Genomic DNA, 14429 nt, shown 5'->3' on the forward strand with positions numbered 1-14429 from the left:
AACATTGATGTACCCAATTTTGTTTTTCTGGGATAAGCACCGAGGAGTCTTATGCTAAGTTAGTGTTTAACTTTATAAGAAATGCCAAACTTTTCCATAGTGGCGGTACTATTTTACTACATCCACACCAGCAATGTCTGAGACTGGGGTCCAGGACTCTGGGTTTGCAAAATGAGCCTTGCGATGTATGTTTAAATTTGAACATCTCTGCCTTTAATCCTGGATTAGTGTCTCCGTCACCACCACCACCACCACCACCCCCACCCCCCACACACACTGTGTCAGCATGGATTTGGAGCAGATAGTCCTCAGCAAAGAATCAGACATGAGTGCCCATCACTCAAACCTCATCCTTTCCCCTTCAGGTCCTGGGAACCTACACATGCTGCCATGGCAACATCACATGAACTCATTCCTGAAACTGTCCAATCAGGGTCCCAGAACGGGCTGCTTCTGCTGTCCTGAGCACTTTAGGGTGAGATGCTGAACAATTCGCCTTTCAGAGCTTGATACACCAAGTGAACAGGACTGAATTTAATCCCTGAAGGAGATATAATACTCTTACATTAAGAAATTATGAAAACAGGCTGAAACCGGTTTGGCTCAGTGGTAGAGCGTCGGTCTGCGGACTGAAAGGTCCCAGGTTCGATTCCTGTTAAGGGCATGTACATCAGTTGTGGGCACATCCCTGGTAGGGGGTGTGCAAGAGGCAGCTGGTCGATGTTTCTCTCTCATCGACGTTTCTAACTATCTCTCTCCCTCTCTGTAAGAAATCAATATATATATATTTTAATTATGAAAACATTATATAAATTAAAAGACATATAAGCAGGGGAGGGTGGGGGTAAGGGGAAGAGGTCATGCATGCATATAAGCCTAACCAATAGACACAGACAACGGGGGATGAGGCATGAGGGAGGGGGAGGTAAGGGGAGTGATAGGGGAATAAGGACACATATGTAACACCGTAATCAATAAAGACATTTTTAAAAAAATATATAAGCAATTGAACAAATTTTAAATCACCCATAATTGTACCTAAGAGCCAAGCATTGTAATCTTACAAATTTTTCAAATGTATGAAAGTATACATATATATTTTTTAAATATATTTTATTGATTTTTTACAGAAAGGGAGAGTTAGATAGAAATGATATATATATTTTAAAATGTGCCCTTTTTTAGTTTGAAAACTAAGCAAAGTATGATAATTGTATTGTTGTACTGGAGGATAGCTCCGCCCTGCCCTCTCAGTATCATCTCATAATTTCACATTCCCAGAGGCCCCACCATCATCACTTCCTTTTGGAGGGAAACGCACACAATTTGCCCCCTCCCTTCATCCTTTCTGCACAGAGGAAGCTGTGTCCGCTCCCACGAGGGTACCATCATTCTGATGGAGCGCCGCCCTTTCACGGGCGTTTTACTTCCCTCTAAACCACAAATGCCTCATCCACTCCGCACATGACCGCCCTGTCCGCGGACCCGAGCCTTTAACTGACCTCTGTCAGCTCTGCGCCCACCCCCGCTCCTCTGTCAACTCTGCGCCCACCCCCTCACCTCTGTCAGCTCTGTGCCCACCCCTTCTCCTCTGTCTTCTCTGCGCCCACCCCCTCTCCTCTGTCAGCTCTGCGCCCAACCCCTCTCCTCTGTCAGCTCTGCGCCCGCCCCCTCTCCTCTGTCAGCTCTGCGCCCAACCCCTCTCCTCTGTCAGCTCTGCGCCCACCCCCTCTCCTCTGTCAGCTCTGCGCCCACCCCCTCTCCTCTGTCAGCTCTGCGCCCACCCCCTTTCCTCTCCTCTGTCAGCTCTGCGCCCGCCCCCTCTCCTCTGTCAGCTCTGCGCCCACCCCCTCACCTCTGTCAGCTCTGTGCCCACCCCTTCTCCTCTGTCTTCTCTGCGCCCACCCCCTCTCCTCTGTCAGCTCTGCGCCCGCCCCCTCTCCTCTGTCAGCTCTGCGCCCAACCCCTCTCCTCTGTCAGCTCTGCGCCCACCCCCTCTCCTCTGTCAGCTCTGCGCCCACCCCCTCTCCTCTGTCAGCTCTGCGCCTAACCCCTCTCCTCTATCAGCTCTGCGCCCGCCCCCTCTCCTCTGTCAGCTCTGCGCCCGCCCCCTCTCCTCTGTCAGCTCTGCGCCCACCCCCTCTCCTCTGTCAGCTCTGCGCCCACCCCCTCTCCTCTGTCAGCTCTGCGCCCACCCCCTCTCCTCTGTCAGCTCTGCGCCCACCCCCTCTCCTCTGTCAGCTTTGCGCCCACCCCCTCTCCTCTCCTCTGTCAGCTCTGTGCCCACTCCTCCCTCTGTCAGCTCTGCGCCCACCCCCTCTCTGTCAGCTCTGCGCCCGCCCCCTCTCCTCTGTCTTTTCTGCGCCCACTCCTCCTTCTCCTCTGTCCTCTCTGCGCCCACCCCCTCTCCTCTGTCAGCTCTGCGCCCACTGCCTCTCCGGCGACATCTCTCTCGGCTTCTACCAGCATCCTAGACCCCAGCCAGCTCTGCCGTACGGACACTGCCTTCGTCTAAGATGGCCGCGCCCATTAGACCCATACGCACAGTGCGCACAGGGCGCCGCCATTTTTCCTTGTTCCGCAGCGGGCGGAGCGCGCCTCGTCGGCCTCGGATAGGCACCGCCTCTAAACCCTTACAGAGCACCGGGCCACGCTGAGGGTCCCTCCAACCAGGAGGTGGCCGGGGATTGACCGCGATTTCTCCCCACAGCCGTTACCGCCGCTCCGGTCTGAACGGCGGGGTGGGCGTGGCCGTACGTCACAGAGCGGGGCCGTACGTCACAGAGCGGGGCCGTAGGTCCCAGAGCGAGGCCGCCGCAGGGACCAGGAAGTCCGGCCTCGCGGGACGGTCCTCGCGAGACTCCCCGGTGCTGCGGGTGAGCGTCCTTAGGAACCGCGGACGGGACGTGGCTTCGGACCGGGGCTCAGCCTTCCGGCCCCGCCCGGGTGTCTGGAGGGTCCGGGGTCAGGTGAGGCCGGGCTCGGGGTCAGGGGACCCTGGGGTCGGGGTCAGGGGAGCCGGGGCTCGGGGTCAGATTGGGGAACCGGGGCTCGGGGTCAGGGGAGCCGGGGCTCGGGGTCAGTGGAGCCGATCGGGGCTTGGAGTCAGGGGGAGCCGATCGGGGGACGGGGTCAGATTGGGGAGCCGGGGCTCGGAGTCAGAGGAACCGGGGGTCGGGTCAGGGGAGCCGGGGGTCGGGGTCAAGGGAGCCGGGGGTCGGGGTCAGGGGAGCCGGGGCTCGGGGTCAGGGAGCTGGGCTCGAGGTCGGGGAAGCCGGGGGTCAGGGGAGCCAGGGGTCTGGGGAGCCAGGGGAGCCGGGGCTCGGGGTCAGGGGAGCCGGGGGTCGGGGTCAGGGGAGCCGGGGGTCGGGGTCGGGGAAGCCGGGGGTCAGGGGAGCCGGGGCTCGGGGTCAGGGAGCCGGGGGTCGGGGGGTCAGATTGGGAGCTCGGGGTCAGGGAGCCGGGGGTCGGGGGGTCAGATTGGGAGCTCGGGGTCAGGGAGCCGGGGGTCGGAGTCAGGGAGCTGGGGCTTGGGGTCAGGGAGCCGGGGGTCGGGGGGTCAGGGAGCCGGGGCTCGGGGTCAGGGAGCCGGGCTCGGGGTCAGGGGAACCGAGGTTTGGGGTCAGTGGAGCCGATCGGGGGTCGGGGTCAGATTGGGGAGCCGGGGCTCGGGGTCAGAGGAACCGGGGCTAGGGTCAGGGGAGCCGGGGGTCGGGGTCAGGGGAGCCGTGGTCGGGGTCAGGGGAGCCGGGGCTCGGGGTCAGGGGAGCCGTGGTCGGGGTCAGGGAGCCGGGGGTCGGGGGGTCAGATTGGGGAGCCCGGGCTCGGGGTCAGGGGAGCCGGACTCGGGGCTCGGATTCTCGGTCGCGCAGCCCGTGCCGCGGGCGCGGGTGGCCGTTGCTGGGGTTTTCCGGATTCCGTCAGGAAGGGATCCGGCCGTGGTGACGGGCCCCGGGCCGGCAGGCGGGACTAAGAGGGTGAAGAAACCTCCCGCCGGGACCCCGACTCTCTCCGGGTTGGAGGTCCCGGTGGGTCGCTGCGCTGCTGGGACTCGGCGGGTGAGAGCTGGGCCGGAAGTCTGGCGGCGGCGGCAGAGAAGCCGGGGAGTGGGGGCGCCCCTTTGGGTTTCTGGGGGCGTGTTTGGGGTTGAAGGTGGCATTCGGTATAGCACCCGTCTCAGGGGGTTGTCCCTGTGGAGAGGTCAGGACCCCCCCTCCCCCCCAGAATCATGAGGTTCTGTCTCAGACTTGGATTCCCGGAAACAGACCGGAAGGATCCCTGCCCCCAGTTAACCCGCAGCCTGGTCACTTCTTCCGGTGCGAGTCCGCCCTAAAAAACGTGTGATGCCTGAGGGGCGAGTCCCTAGTCAGGACCGGAACCTAGAAGCGATCTTGGCTTCTGGCAGGAAGGAATTCAAGAGGGAACCCTGGAGGGAAGTGGAAGAGCAGGGGATTTTGTTTTTGTGGTGAGAAAGCTTTTTTAAAACTGGAGACAGCGAACCAGGGCTTAGAATAGGAGAAGGAACGGCAGAGAGCCTAAGCAGGGCTGCTTTTATTTCCACTTTGCTGAGAATTTTTATTATGAATTCATGCAGGGGTGGGGCCCCTCTGGGAGGGCTGCAGGGATCAGGCAGAGAAACCTGCCGTCCAACACCGCCTGCAGCTCCTGCCTGTCTCTCCCGCTCATCCCAGCCCCACTGTGCCTGCCGCAGGCTCACCCCCAATCAGTCCTGATCAGGAGAGGCTCGCCAGGCATTAGCCCTGCATCTGGCACCCTCCCAAGAGGAGTGGCCTACGGGATCAGGCTGAAACTGGCTCTCCACCATCCTTGGAGGGGTCCTGGATTGTGAGAGTGTGCAGGCCAGGCTGAGGGCCCCCACTGGTGCACAATCAGGCAGGGAGAGACCTGAGAGGGCTCCAGGGCATATCCGGCCCATCTCCCTCAGTCTCCATCGGCCAGACCCTAGCAGCAAGCTAACCTACCAGTCGGAACATCTGCCGTCTGGTGGTCAGTGCACATCATAGCGACTGGTCGACCAGTTGACTGTCTGCCCCCTGGTGGTCAGCGCAGCAAGCGGTTGAGCAGCCTTAGTAACATATCATTAGCATAATACACCTTGATTGGTTGTTCAGTTGTTCTGACACTCGGTCTATTTGCATATTACCCTTTTATTACATAGGATGGATACTGGGTTTTATCAAATGCTTTTTCTACATCTATTGATATGGTCGTGTGATTTTTACCTTCCGTTTTGTTTATGTAATGTATCACTTTTATTGATTTGCTAATATTGTACTAACCTTGCATCCCTAGAATAAATCCCACTTGGTCATGGTGTGTGATCTTTTTAATGTATTGCTGAATCCAGTTTGCTAATATTTTGTTGGTATTTTAGCATTTGTGTTCATGAGAGATATTGGCCTACAATTTTCTTTCTTTGTAGTGACTTTTCCTGGTTTTGTTATTATGATAAGGCTGGCCTAATAAAATGAGCTTGGAAGTGTTCTCTCCTCTTGAATTTTTTTAATAGTTTGAGAAGGATAGGCGTTATTCTTCTTTAAATATTTGGTTAAATTCACCTGTGAAGCCATCTGGTCCAGGACTTTGATTTCTGGGGAGTACTTTTTAATTACTGCTTTGATTTCATTAGTTGTTATTACTCTATACAGATTTTCTGATTCTTCCTGATTCAGTTTTGGAAGATTGTATATTTCTAGGCATTTATCCATTTCCCCCATGTTTTCCAACTTGTTGTAATATAGTTATTCATCATATTTTCCTTTTTTAATATATTTTATTGATTTTTTACAGAGAAGATAAGAGAGGGATAGAGAGTTAAAAACATCGATGAGAGAGAACCATCGATCAGCTGCCTCTTACACACCCCCTACTGGGGATGTGCCTGCAACCAATGTACATGCCCTTGACCGGAATCGAACCCCGGACCTTTCAGTTTGCAGACCGACGCTCTACCATTGAGCCAAACCGGTTTCGGCTTTTTTTTTTTTTTTTTTTTTTTAAAGAATATTGGGCTCCTTTCTTTAAGCATTGTATGTGGTAACAGTGACAACATCTGGGCCCAGAAGGAATGTCCACTCAATGTCAATTTGCTCCTCAGCCCACAGGTCCTGGCTCCCCAACAGTAAGAGGCATCCCGTAAAGGAATGAAGGAAGAAAAAGGAGGCTCTTTGACTTGGATACCATATTTCTGGGGACAACTTTAACTGGATACCTAGATTTCTAACTCTACGAACTTGATGGCAGGGGCAGACGACAGCAACATAGAATCCATGGAACTCAGTATTTCCTGAGCACAGCAGAAAATGATGGGAGCGCAGGTAATTTGTTATTTCTTTTACCTTTCCTTGGTTTTCTTACAGTTTGTGGAGACATTAAAAAAAAAAATCAACTATGCCGAAACCAGTTTGGCTCAGTGGTAGAGCATCGGTCTGTGGACTGAAAGGTCTTGGGTTCGATTCCGGTCAGGGGCATGTACTTTGGTTGCGGGCACATCCCCAGTAAGGGGTGTGCAAGAGGCAGCTGGTCGATGTTTCTCTCTCATCAACATATCTGCCTCTCTATCTCTTTCCCTTCCTCTCTGTAAAAAATCAATAAAATATATATTTTTTAAAAAAATCAACTAGCCCTGGCCAGCTTGGCTCAGTGGACAGAGCGCCAGCCTGCGGACTGCGGGGTCCCAGGTTCGATTCCTGCCAAGGGCACGTGCCTGAGTTACAGGCTCGATCCCTAGTAGGGGGCATGCAGGAGGCAGCCAATGAATGATTCTCTCTCATCCATGTTTCTACCTCTCTATCCCTCTCCCTCTCTGTAAAAAAATCAATAAAATATATATATATTTTTTAAAGAAGGCCATCATAAAATGTAAGTAAATAAAATCAACTAATTAAAGGATAAATTGGGATAATTGGGTTCTGGATAAATTAACTTAGTCTCAAATTTGAAATTAGGACATAGATCAGGAAAACACTCTTTCTCTTCTCGGGGTCATTCTAAATGACTAATATTGGAACACAATGTGTGGTGTGGTGGATTCTCTGGGTCACATCAGCTGTCACTTTGCCTCTAATACCTCTGAGTTCTGTGCACTGTGCTAGCAAATGACTGAACCCAAGAAGAAGGTTATGGGAACCTCAGATTTGTAGTCAGTCAGACAGTGGGGTTCCTGGAGACCCACTAAGATTGGTGTCTGAAGTGTGGACAGTCTTGTGGAAATGATTAACCCTTAACCTGTGGCATCTGTACTCCAGGCAATTAGTGCCAGAATTTCTTGCTGTGGAAAACCCACACATCGGCCCTAGCCGGTTTGGCTCAGTGGATAGAGCATTGGCCTGTGAACTGAAAGGTCCCAGGTTTGATTCCGGTCAAGGGCACATGCTAGGGTTGTGGACTGGATCCCCAGTACAGAAGGCAGCTGATCAATGATGCTTTTTCATCATTGACGTTGCTCTCTCTCTCCCTCTCTCTCTCTCTCTCTCTTTTCCTCTCTGAAATCAATAAAAATCTATTTTTAAAAAATCAATGAAAACGTACTTCTTTAATATATTTTATTGGTTTTTACAGAGAGGAAGGGAGAGGGATGTTATTTTTTTATATACTTATTAAAAACACTTGTCTTGTATTCAATAAATTCTGGATGTGGAGTTTTGTTGTAATGTAGGAATATTTTATTTGTCCCGATGTTATTTGTACATTGTTAGTATTTGGAAATATGTGCCAAACTATATGTATAAAGAGAAAGATAGGATTTTGTTTTTACTAAAATATATTTGAGGAAGGTATATAGATGCAGGCTATGTGATAAAAACTAGAATTGTCCTCATGCATTTTTTAAATATGTTATTTATTTATTTACTTTTAATATATTTTATTGATTTTTTAATTTTTTAATTTTTTTACAGAGAGGAAGGGAGAGGGACAGAGATAGAGAGCTAGAAACATCGATGAGAGAGAAACATTGATCAGCTGCCTCCTGCACACCCCCCCACTGGGTATGTGCCCGCAACCTAGGTACATGCTCTTGACCGGAATCGAACCTGGGACCCTTGAGTCTGCAGGCCGACGACGCTCTATCCACTGAGCCACACCAGTTAGGGCTGGCCGCATGCATTTTCCATGTTATTAACGGGAGTGGATCTCACAGTAAACAGGGCTGTGTTGTCACAGGAATTGCTGACGCTGGAGGACGTGGCTGTGGAGTTCAGCTCGGAGGAGTGGCGGCTCCTGGGCCCCGCTCAGAAGGCCCTGTACCGGGATGTGATGTCGGAGACCTATAACTCCCTGGTGTCCCTGGGTAAGGAGGGCTCCCCGTGTCACTCGGAGGTGTCCCGTCACCGGCCTCCGCTCTAGTACCTGGCGAGAGCTTTGTAGCCACTGTGGCCATCTGAAGAGTCAGCGGTTTTCAGTCTCCCCTCTGGCCCCAGACAGAGGGGTGTAATCTCCTCTCTCCCGAAAGAGAACTTTTACTTGGCACTTGAGAAACTGTACTATTTCCCATCTTCACATGCTACACCGCCCCCGCGTCACTGTATCTATGTCTTGTGTCATTTCTCCTGATCAGGCTACCGCATTGCCAAGCCAGATGTCCTGTCCAAGTTGGAACATGGAGAAGAACCGCGAATAGGGGATGATATCTATGCAGGAAGCTGTCCGGGTGAGTGAGTGAGAGAACCAGCAAGGGGGTGGCCCTGGGATATTCTAGTCATTAAGAGAAGGGCTCGCTCAGCCGGCAAGGCTCACGGTTCGATTCCCGGTCAGGCACATGCCTGGGTTGTGGGCTTGATCCTCCGTGTGGGGCGTGTAGGAGGCAGCTGACCAATGATTCTCTCTCATCATTGATGTTTCTATCTCTCTCCCTGTCCCTTCCTCTCTAAAATAAATAAATATTGATATATACATTTATATATATATATATATATATATATATATATATATATATATATATATATATTATTGATTTTGTACAGAGAGGAAGGGAGAGAGATAGAGAGCCAGAAACATCGATGAGAGAGAGAGTCATCGACCAGCTGCCTCTTGCACACCCCCTACTGGGGATATGCCCGCAACCAAGGTACACGCCCTCGACCGGAATCGAACCCGGGACCCTTCAGTCCCCAAGCCGACGCTCTATCCATTGAGCCAAACCGGTCTCGGCTGTTTCACCTAACATCTTGATGGGATGGTTGACAATGAAGAGTCAGTCCCACCCACATCATCTTCTAAGCACTTTTACTCTTTTGTTTGTTTGTTTTTGTTAATGCTCACCCGAGGATATTTTTTTTCATGATTTATAGAGAGTGGAGGAAAGGAAGAAGAGAGAGAGAGAAAGACATCGATGAGGGAGAGACACATAGATTGGTTGCCTCCCACATGCCCCCCAACTGGGGCTGGGGATTGAACCTTTGACCCCAGGTACCAGACCTTGACTGGGATCCTGCAACCCTTCGGTGCACAGGCGGATGCACAGGCCACTGAGAAACACTGGCCAGAGCTGAACACTTTTATCCTAAGAAATGTGTTATTCTCTCTTTACTAGGAATCAGGAACGTTGGCAGCTGTCTGCAGGAGCGCATACAACAATGCAATGGGAGGAGTGCACTCAGAAATACTTTCCGTCTGAGCAGAGCCAGTATCGCCCTCATGCGTAATCGTATGTTGGAATTGTGTAGGAAGGCTCTGAAATCAAGTTTACCCAACCAGAAGCATAGACACGAAGTCAAGAACCCCACCGAGTTTAATGGAGATGAGAAATCCCTTCTACCCGGTAATCACGAACGGTTGTGCACTGGCACGGAAGTCCCTAAAAGTGAAGAACACAGCGGCGCCGAATCGCAAGCCTTCAGAAAGCATCAGGAGGCTCATAAAACAGAGACATCCCAAGCACCCATCCGAGGCGAGGAAGCCGCCGTGGGCACAGCTCAGCTCCTTGACCACCACGGGGGCCTTCCTTCAGGGGAGGAAAGCCACGGGCCCGACTCATGGAAATCCGCCAGAAACGTCCTTCCCACTCCACATCAGAAAACCCAAACGCAAGGCAAGCTCAGTACAACCGCCGAGCACGGAGCGGGCGCTCCCGTGAACCCGGGGCTCGCCAGACGCCAGCAGGCCCAGGCCCATCCCGGAGAGAAGCCCTACGTCTGCGGCGACTGTGGGAAAAGCTTCACGGTGAGGCGCTACCTGACGGCGCACCGGCGAACCCACAGCGGAGAGAGGCCTCACGTGTGCCCCGAGTGCGGGAAGGGCTTCACGGTGAAGAGCAACCTCACGGTGCACCAGCGGGCCCACACCGGGGAGAGGCCCTACGCGTGCCCGGACTGCGGCAAAGGCTTCACCATGCGGCACTACCTGGCGGTGCACCGGCGCACCCACACCGGGGAGAGGCCCTACGCGTGCGACGCGTGTGGGCGGGGCTTCGCCGCGAAGAGCAACCTCGCCGCCCACCGGAGGTCTCACACCGGGGAGAGGTCCCACGTGTGCGGCCAGTGTGGCCGGGGCTTCGCCGCGAAGCGCAAGCTCGCGCTGCACCAGCGCACCCACACGGGGGACAGGCTGCACGTGTGCGAGGCGTGCGGGAAAGGCTTCGCCGCCAAGGGCACCCTCGTCATCCACCGGCGGACCCACACCGGGGAGAAGCCCTTCGCGTGCCAGGCCTGCGGGAAGGCCTTCAGCCAGAGGGTCGGCCTCAGGCAGCACGAGCGGAGTCACAGCGGGGAGACGCCCTTCGCCTGCGCGGAGTGCGGGAAGCAGTATTCGCACAGGTACGGCCTCGTGACGCACCAGCGGAGCCACACCGGGGAGAAGCCCTACGCGTGCGGGGCCTGCGGGAAAGCCTTCGCCACCAAGTCGGTCCTCAGCGTGCACCAGCGGACGCACACCGGGGAGAGGCCCTACGGCTGCGGCGCGTGTGAGAAAGCCTTCTCCCAGTTGTCGCACCTCGTGAAGCATCAGAAAACGCACGCCAAGGCCGAATCCGGAGTGGCTCAGTGGATAGCGCGCCCGGCCTGCGGACTGAAAGGTCCCAGGTTCGATTCCGGTCAAGGGCATGTATTGTAGCTTGGTTGCGGGCACATCCCCAGTAGGGGGTGTGCAAGAGGCAGCTGATTGTGATGTTTCTCTCTCATTGATGTTTCTAACTATCCCTCTCTGTAAAAAAATCAATAATATATATATTTTTTAAAAAAAAGAAAAGAAAAAGAAAACACACGCAAGACAAATGGTAGATTCATTCAAGTCGGGAATTCCTTTAACGGAGAGTCACAGGGGAGTCACCTGTGAGTGAAGTTGTGCAGAACAAGGCACCTATTGATGCCATTTCCGTGGAATGCCTTCGCGGCCTCGTTAAACATCGGTGTTTCTGGCAGGTCAGAATGCAGACACGGCAATGCCCGTTGTCAGAGGCGTGTCCTGAGGCGATGAACTGGGTGCCCAGGAGGCTGAGTTGGTGAATTGCAGTGACTGGGGCGGTGCCCTGACCGATCCTTACCTCGCATTTTCTGTCGGTGGGAAAACATGTTGGAAAAACTCGGACAGGTCCCATGTGAAGATGCCTTTCCAGCTGCATTATTTGTCTCAGCAAAGCTTTCCAGCTTCAATATATGCATGAAAAGTGTACATTGAGACAAATTCTGTGACTACAGAGACGAGTTAAGCCTTCGGTGGAAAGGCAGACTTTATGATCAGGGATTGTCATCGATCATCAGTGTGCTCATCAGTTTGTAGAAATATGAAAAACAGACAAAACAACAAAAATAAAAACAAAGAAATGGGGTAACCACGGGAAAGTCTCCACCCAGAAAGAAGACCTCAGTGAGAGCGCGTTCACACTGGAAACAAACCTTAAGAGAACTGCACATGTTTGACAATTTCATCCTATCCCATTGTTTGAAAATCTTATAGAAGTTAAGGCTTTATGAACATAATAAATTTAGAGCACTTTTAGTCCAATGTCAGAGAACTTACAAAGGCAAGAAGTTCTATGAAAAGGGATGATGTTTGAGTGGGGGGGTGGTTGTTTGTTTTTTAAAGACCAAACTGCTGCACCCCTGCTGGTGGTGGTTTTTATTTTGAATCTGTACCAATGGTTCTCAAACTTCAGCATGCTCCGTTTCTTTTAACTATATTTTTCATTGATTTCCGAGAGGAAGGGACAGGGAGAGAGAGAGAGAGAGAGAAACATCAATGGTGAGAGAGAATCATTGATCGGCTGTCTTCTGCACACCCCGCCCCCCACCTGGGACCGAGACGGCTCAACAATGGGAATGGAACCATGACCTGGTTCACAGTTCCACACTCAACCACTGAGCAACACCAGCCGGGCTGAGTGCTCTCTGTCAGTAGTCTAACTTCATTTTACATTAGATAATTCACCTGAAAAAACTAGTGTGCTTTCCTCATTCCTGGTTAATTTTTACTGTTAAATGCAACACAGGAGTGTTCCATGGAGTGTTCTGTGACCTCCTATTATATGATTAGCTCTCACCTTTCTTTGGCTCTAAACTTAATTGTAAGTTTTATCATACAGAAATAGTTTAAAAGGAAACATTATTTTAAATTTATAAATATACCACAAATTTATACTTATCCAATCAAATTATAAGTATGGCAAAATATTTTTATTGGTTTCAGAGAGGAAGGGAGAGGGAGAGAGAGGGAGAAACACCAATGATGAGAGGGAATCATTGATCGGCTGCCTCCTGCACGCCCCCTACTGGGGATGGAGCCTGCAACCTGGGCATGTGCCCTTGGCCAGAATCAAACCTGGGACCCTTCAGAGCTCAGGCCAACTGCTCTATTCACTGAGCCAAGCCAGCTAGGGCTAAATATTTTATAAAACCACCTTCTAAGTTATTTTTATAAAATGTTTAATTTGAAATTATTTTAACTTACAAGAAATTGCAAAAACAGTCCATAGACCTTTCTAGTATTCTTTACCCAGCTACTTCCAGTAAAAACAGCTGATAAAACCATTTTTTATTGAATCCAGAAAAACGACATTGGTAGTATACTGTTAATGAGACTTTTAACCTTATTTGGATTCTATTAGATTTTACATGTATTTTTTTAACGTTTGTACTTCTAAGCTTTGTTACCGTATATAGATCCACATAACCACAACCCTGATGGAAAATTGCTTCATCCACAGACTCCCCTCTATTAACATTTTTCAGGCTCATATTCTCTATGTAAATCTACCTCTGGCAAACACTTGACCTGTTTTCCATCAGTTTAATTTTGTCATTTCACGAATGTTGTGGAAGTCGTTTTTATAATTGGATTTTATACATTTTATATAAATCAATTGTATTTATTTGTACAAGTTTATAATGTTTTACTAATAGGGACCATGTAAGCATTTTGTGTTTTTGTCACTTGGCAAATTGCTCTTGATTATTTCGGTTGAGAATAGTTTTCTTTTTATTAGTGAGTACATGCATACATTGGATATACCAGTTTGTTTAGCCATTCTAACTCGTGAAAGAGATTTGTATTGTTTCCTGGTTTCAGCTGTTATAAATCATAATGATGCTATGAAATCTGCATCCAGGGTTTTGTGTGAATGTGAATGTCTATTCCTCTACAATACATATGTAGATAATAATCATTGGGATATTTGGTAAGTTATATTTAGCTTTATAAGAAATTACCAAACTCTTCCAGAATGGCTGTACTATTTTACATTTTTTTAAAAATATATTTTATTGATTTTGTACAGAGAGGAAGGGAGAGAGATAGAGAGTTAGAAACATCGATGAGAATCATCGATCAGCTGCCTCTTGCACACCCCCTACTGGGGATATGCCCTCAACCAAGGTACATGCCCTTGACCGGAATCCAACCTGGGACCCCACAGTCTGCAGGCTAAGCTCTATCCACTGAGCCAAACCGGTCAGGGCTGGCCTCACTTTTTGAGGGCTTTCTCTGAGGCCCCGTCTCAATGACAACTTCAGCTGCTCCCAGCAGCTTTTGCCTGAGTGCTGATGGCCAGCCTCACACTGTGCCAGTTTCTTTAAATCTTTTTCTGTTCTGAAAAACCACTTCCTGCGACAAAATTTCCCCCAGAAGCTTCCTGTTGGTGTCTGTTTACTAGGCGTATGACCTTTTCTCTTTGCAGAATTTTATTCTCTGCTGCTATAGCAACAACTGAGCTCAAGACGGCATGGAAACTGTGTGTGTGTGTGTGTGTGTGTGTGTGTGTGTGAGTGTGTTTAATGTTGTCAGGGATGATCAGGGAGAGGTCAATGGGAGACTAGTTTAAACAATAAAGAATTTAAATTTTAAAAAAATGTGTACAGACTGTAAAATAAAAGCTGCATTCATGCCCTGACTGGTGTGGCTCAATCGGTTGGAGCACCATCCGGTGGTGCACAGGACAGGTCATGGGTTCCATCCTTGGTGAGGGCAACTAAGCAGTT

The 14429-nt window shown here is 50.7% G+C and overlaps 1 protein-coding gene across 2 annotated transcripts; it reads left to right on the forward strand.

The window, feature by feature from the left end:
- Positions 1 to 2806: 2806 nt before the first annotated feature.
- ZNF614 (zinc finger protein 614) lies at positions 2807 to 14341 on the forward strand. Of its 2 annotated transcripts, none has more exons than XM_084906023.1 (5): positions 2807 to 2969; positions 6119 to 6338; positions 8185 to 8311; positions 8579 to 8671; positions 9554 to 14341. In XM_084906023.1, the coding sequence occupies exons 2-5, from the start codon at positions 6324 to 6326 to the stop codon at positions 11068 to 11070; spliced, it is 1752 nt and encodes a 583-aa protein (XP_084762149.1). In that variant the 5' UTR covers positions 2807 to 2969; positions 6119 to 6323; the 3' UTR covers positions 11071 to 14341. The 2 variants fall into 2 exon arrangements, with proteins under 2 accessions (XP_084762149.1, XP_084762150.1); XM_084906024.1 differs by having other exon boundaries at positions 2808 to 2969; positions 8169 to 8311.
- The last annotated feature ends 88 nt before the right edge of the window (positions 14342 to 14429 follow it).

The sequence above is a fragment of the Pipistrellus hanaki genome, assembly GCF_964339955.1.
Source record: "Pipistrellus hanaki genome assembly, chromosome: 15".
NCBI lineage: Eukaryota > Metazoa > Chordata > Mammalia > Chiroptera > Vespertilionidae > Pipistrellus > Pipistrellus hanaki.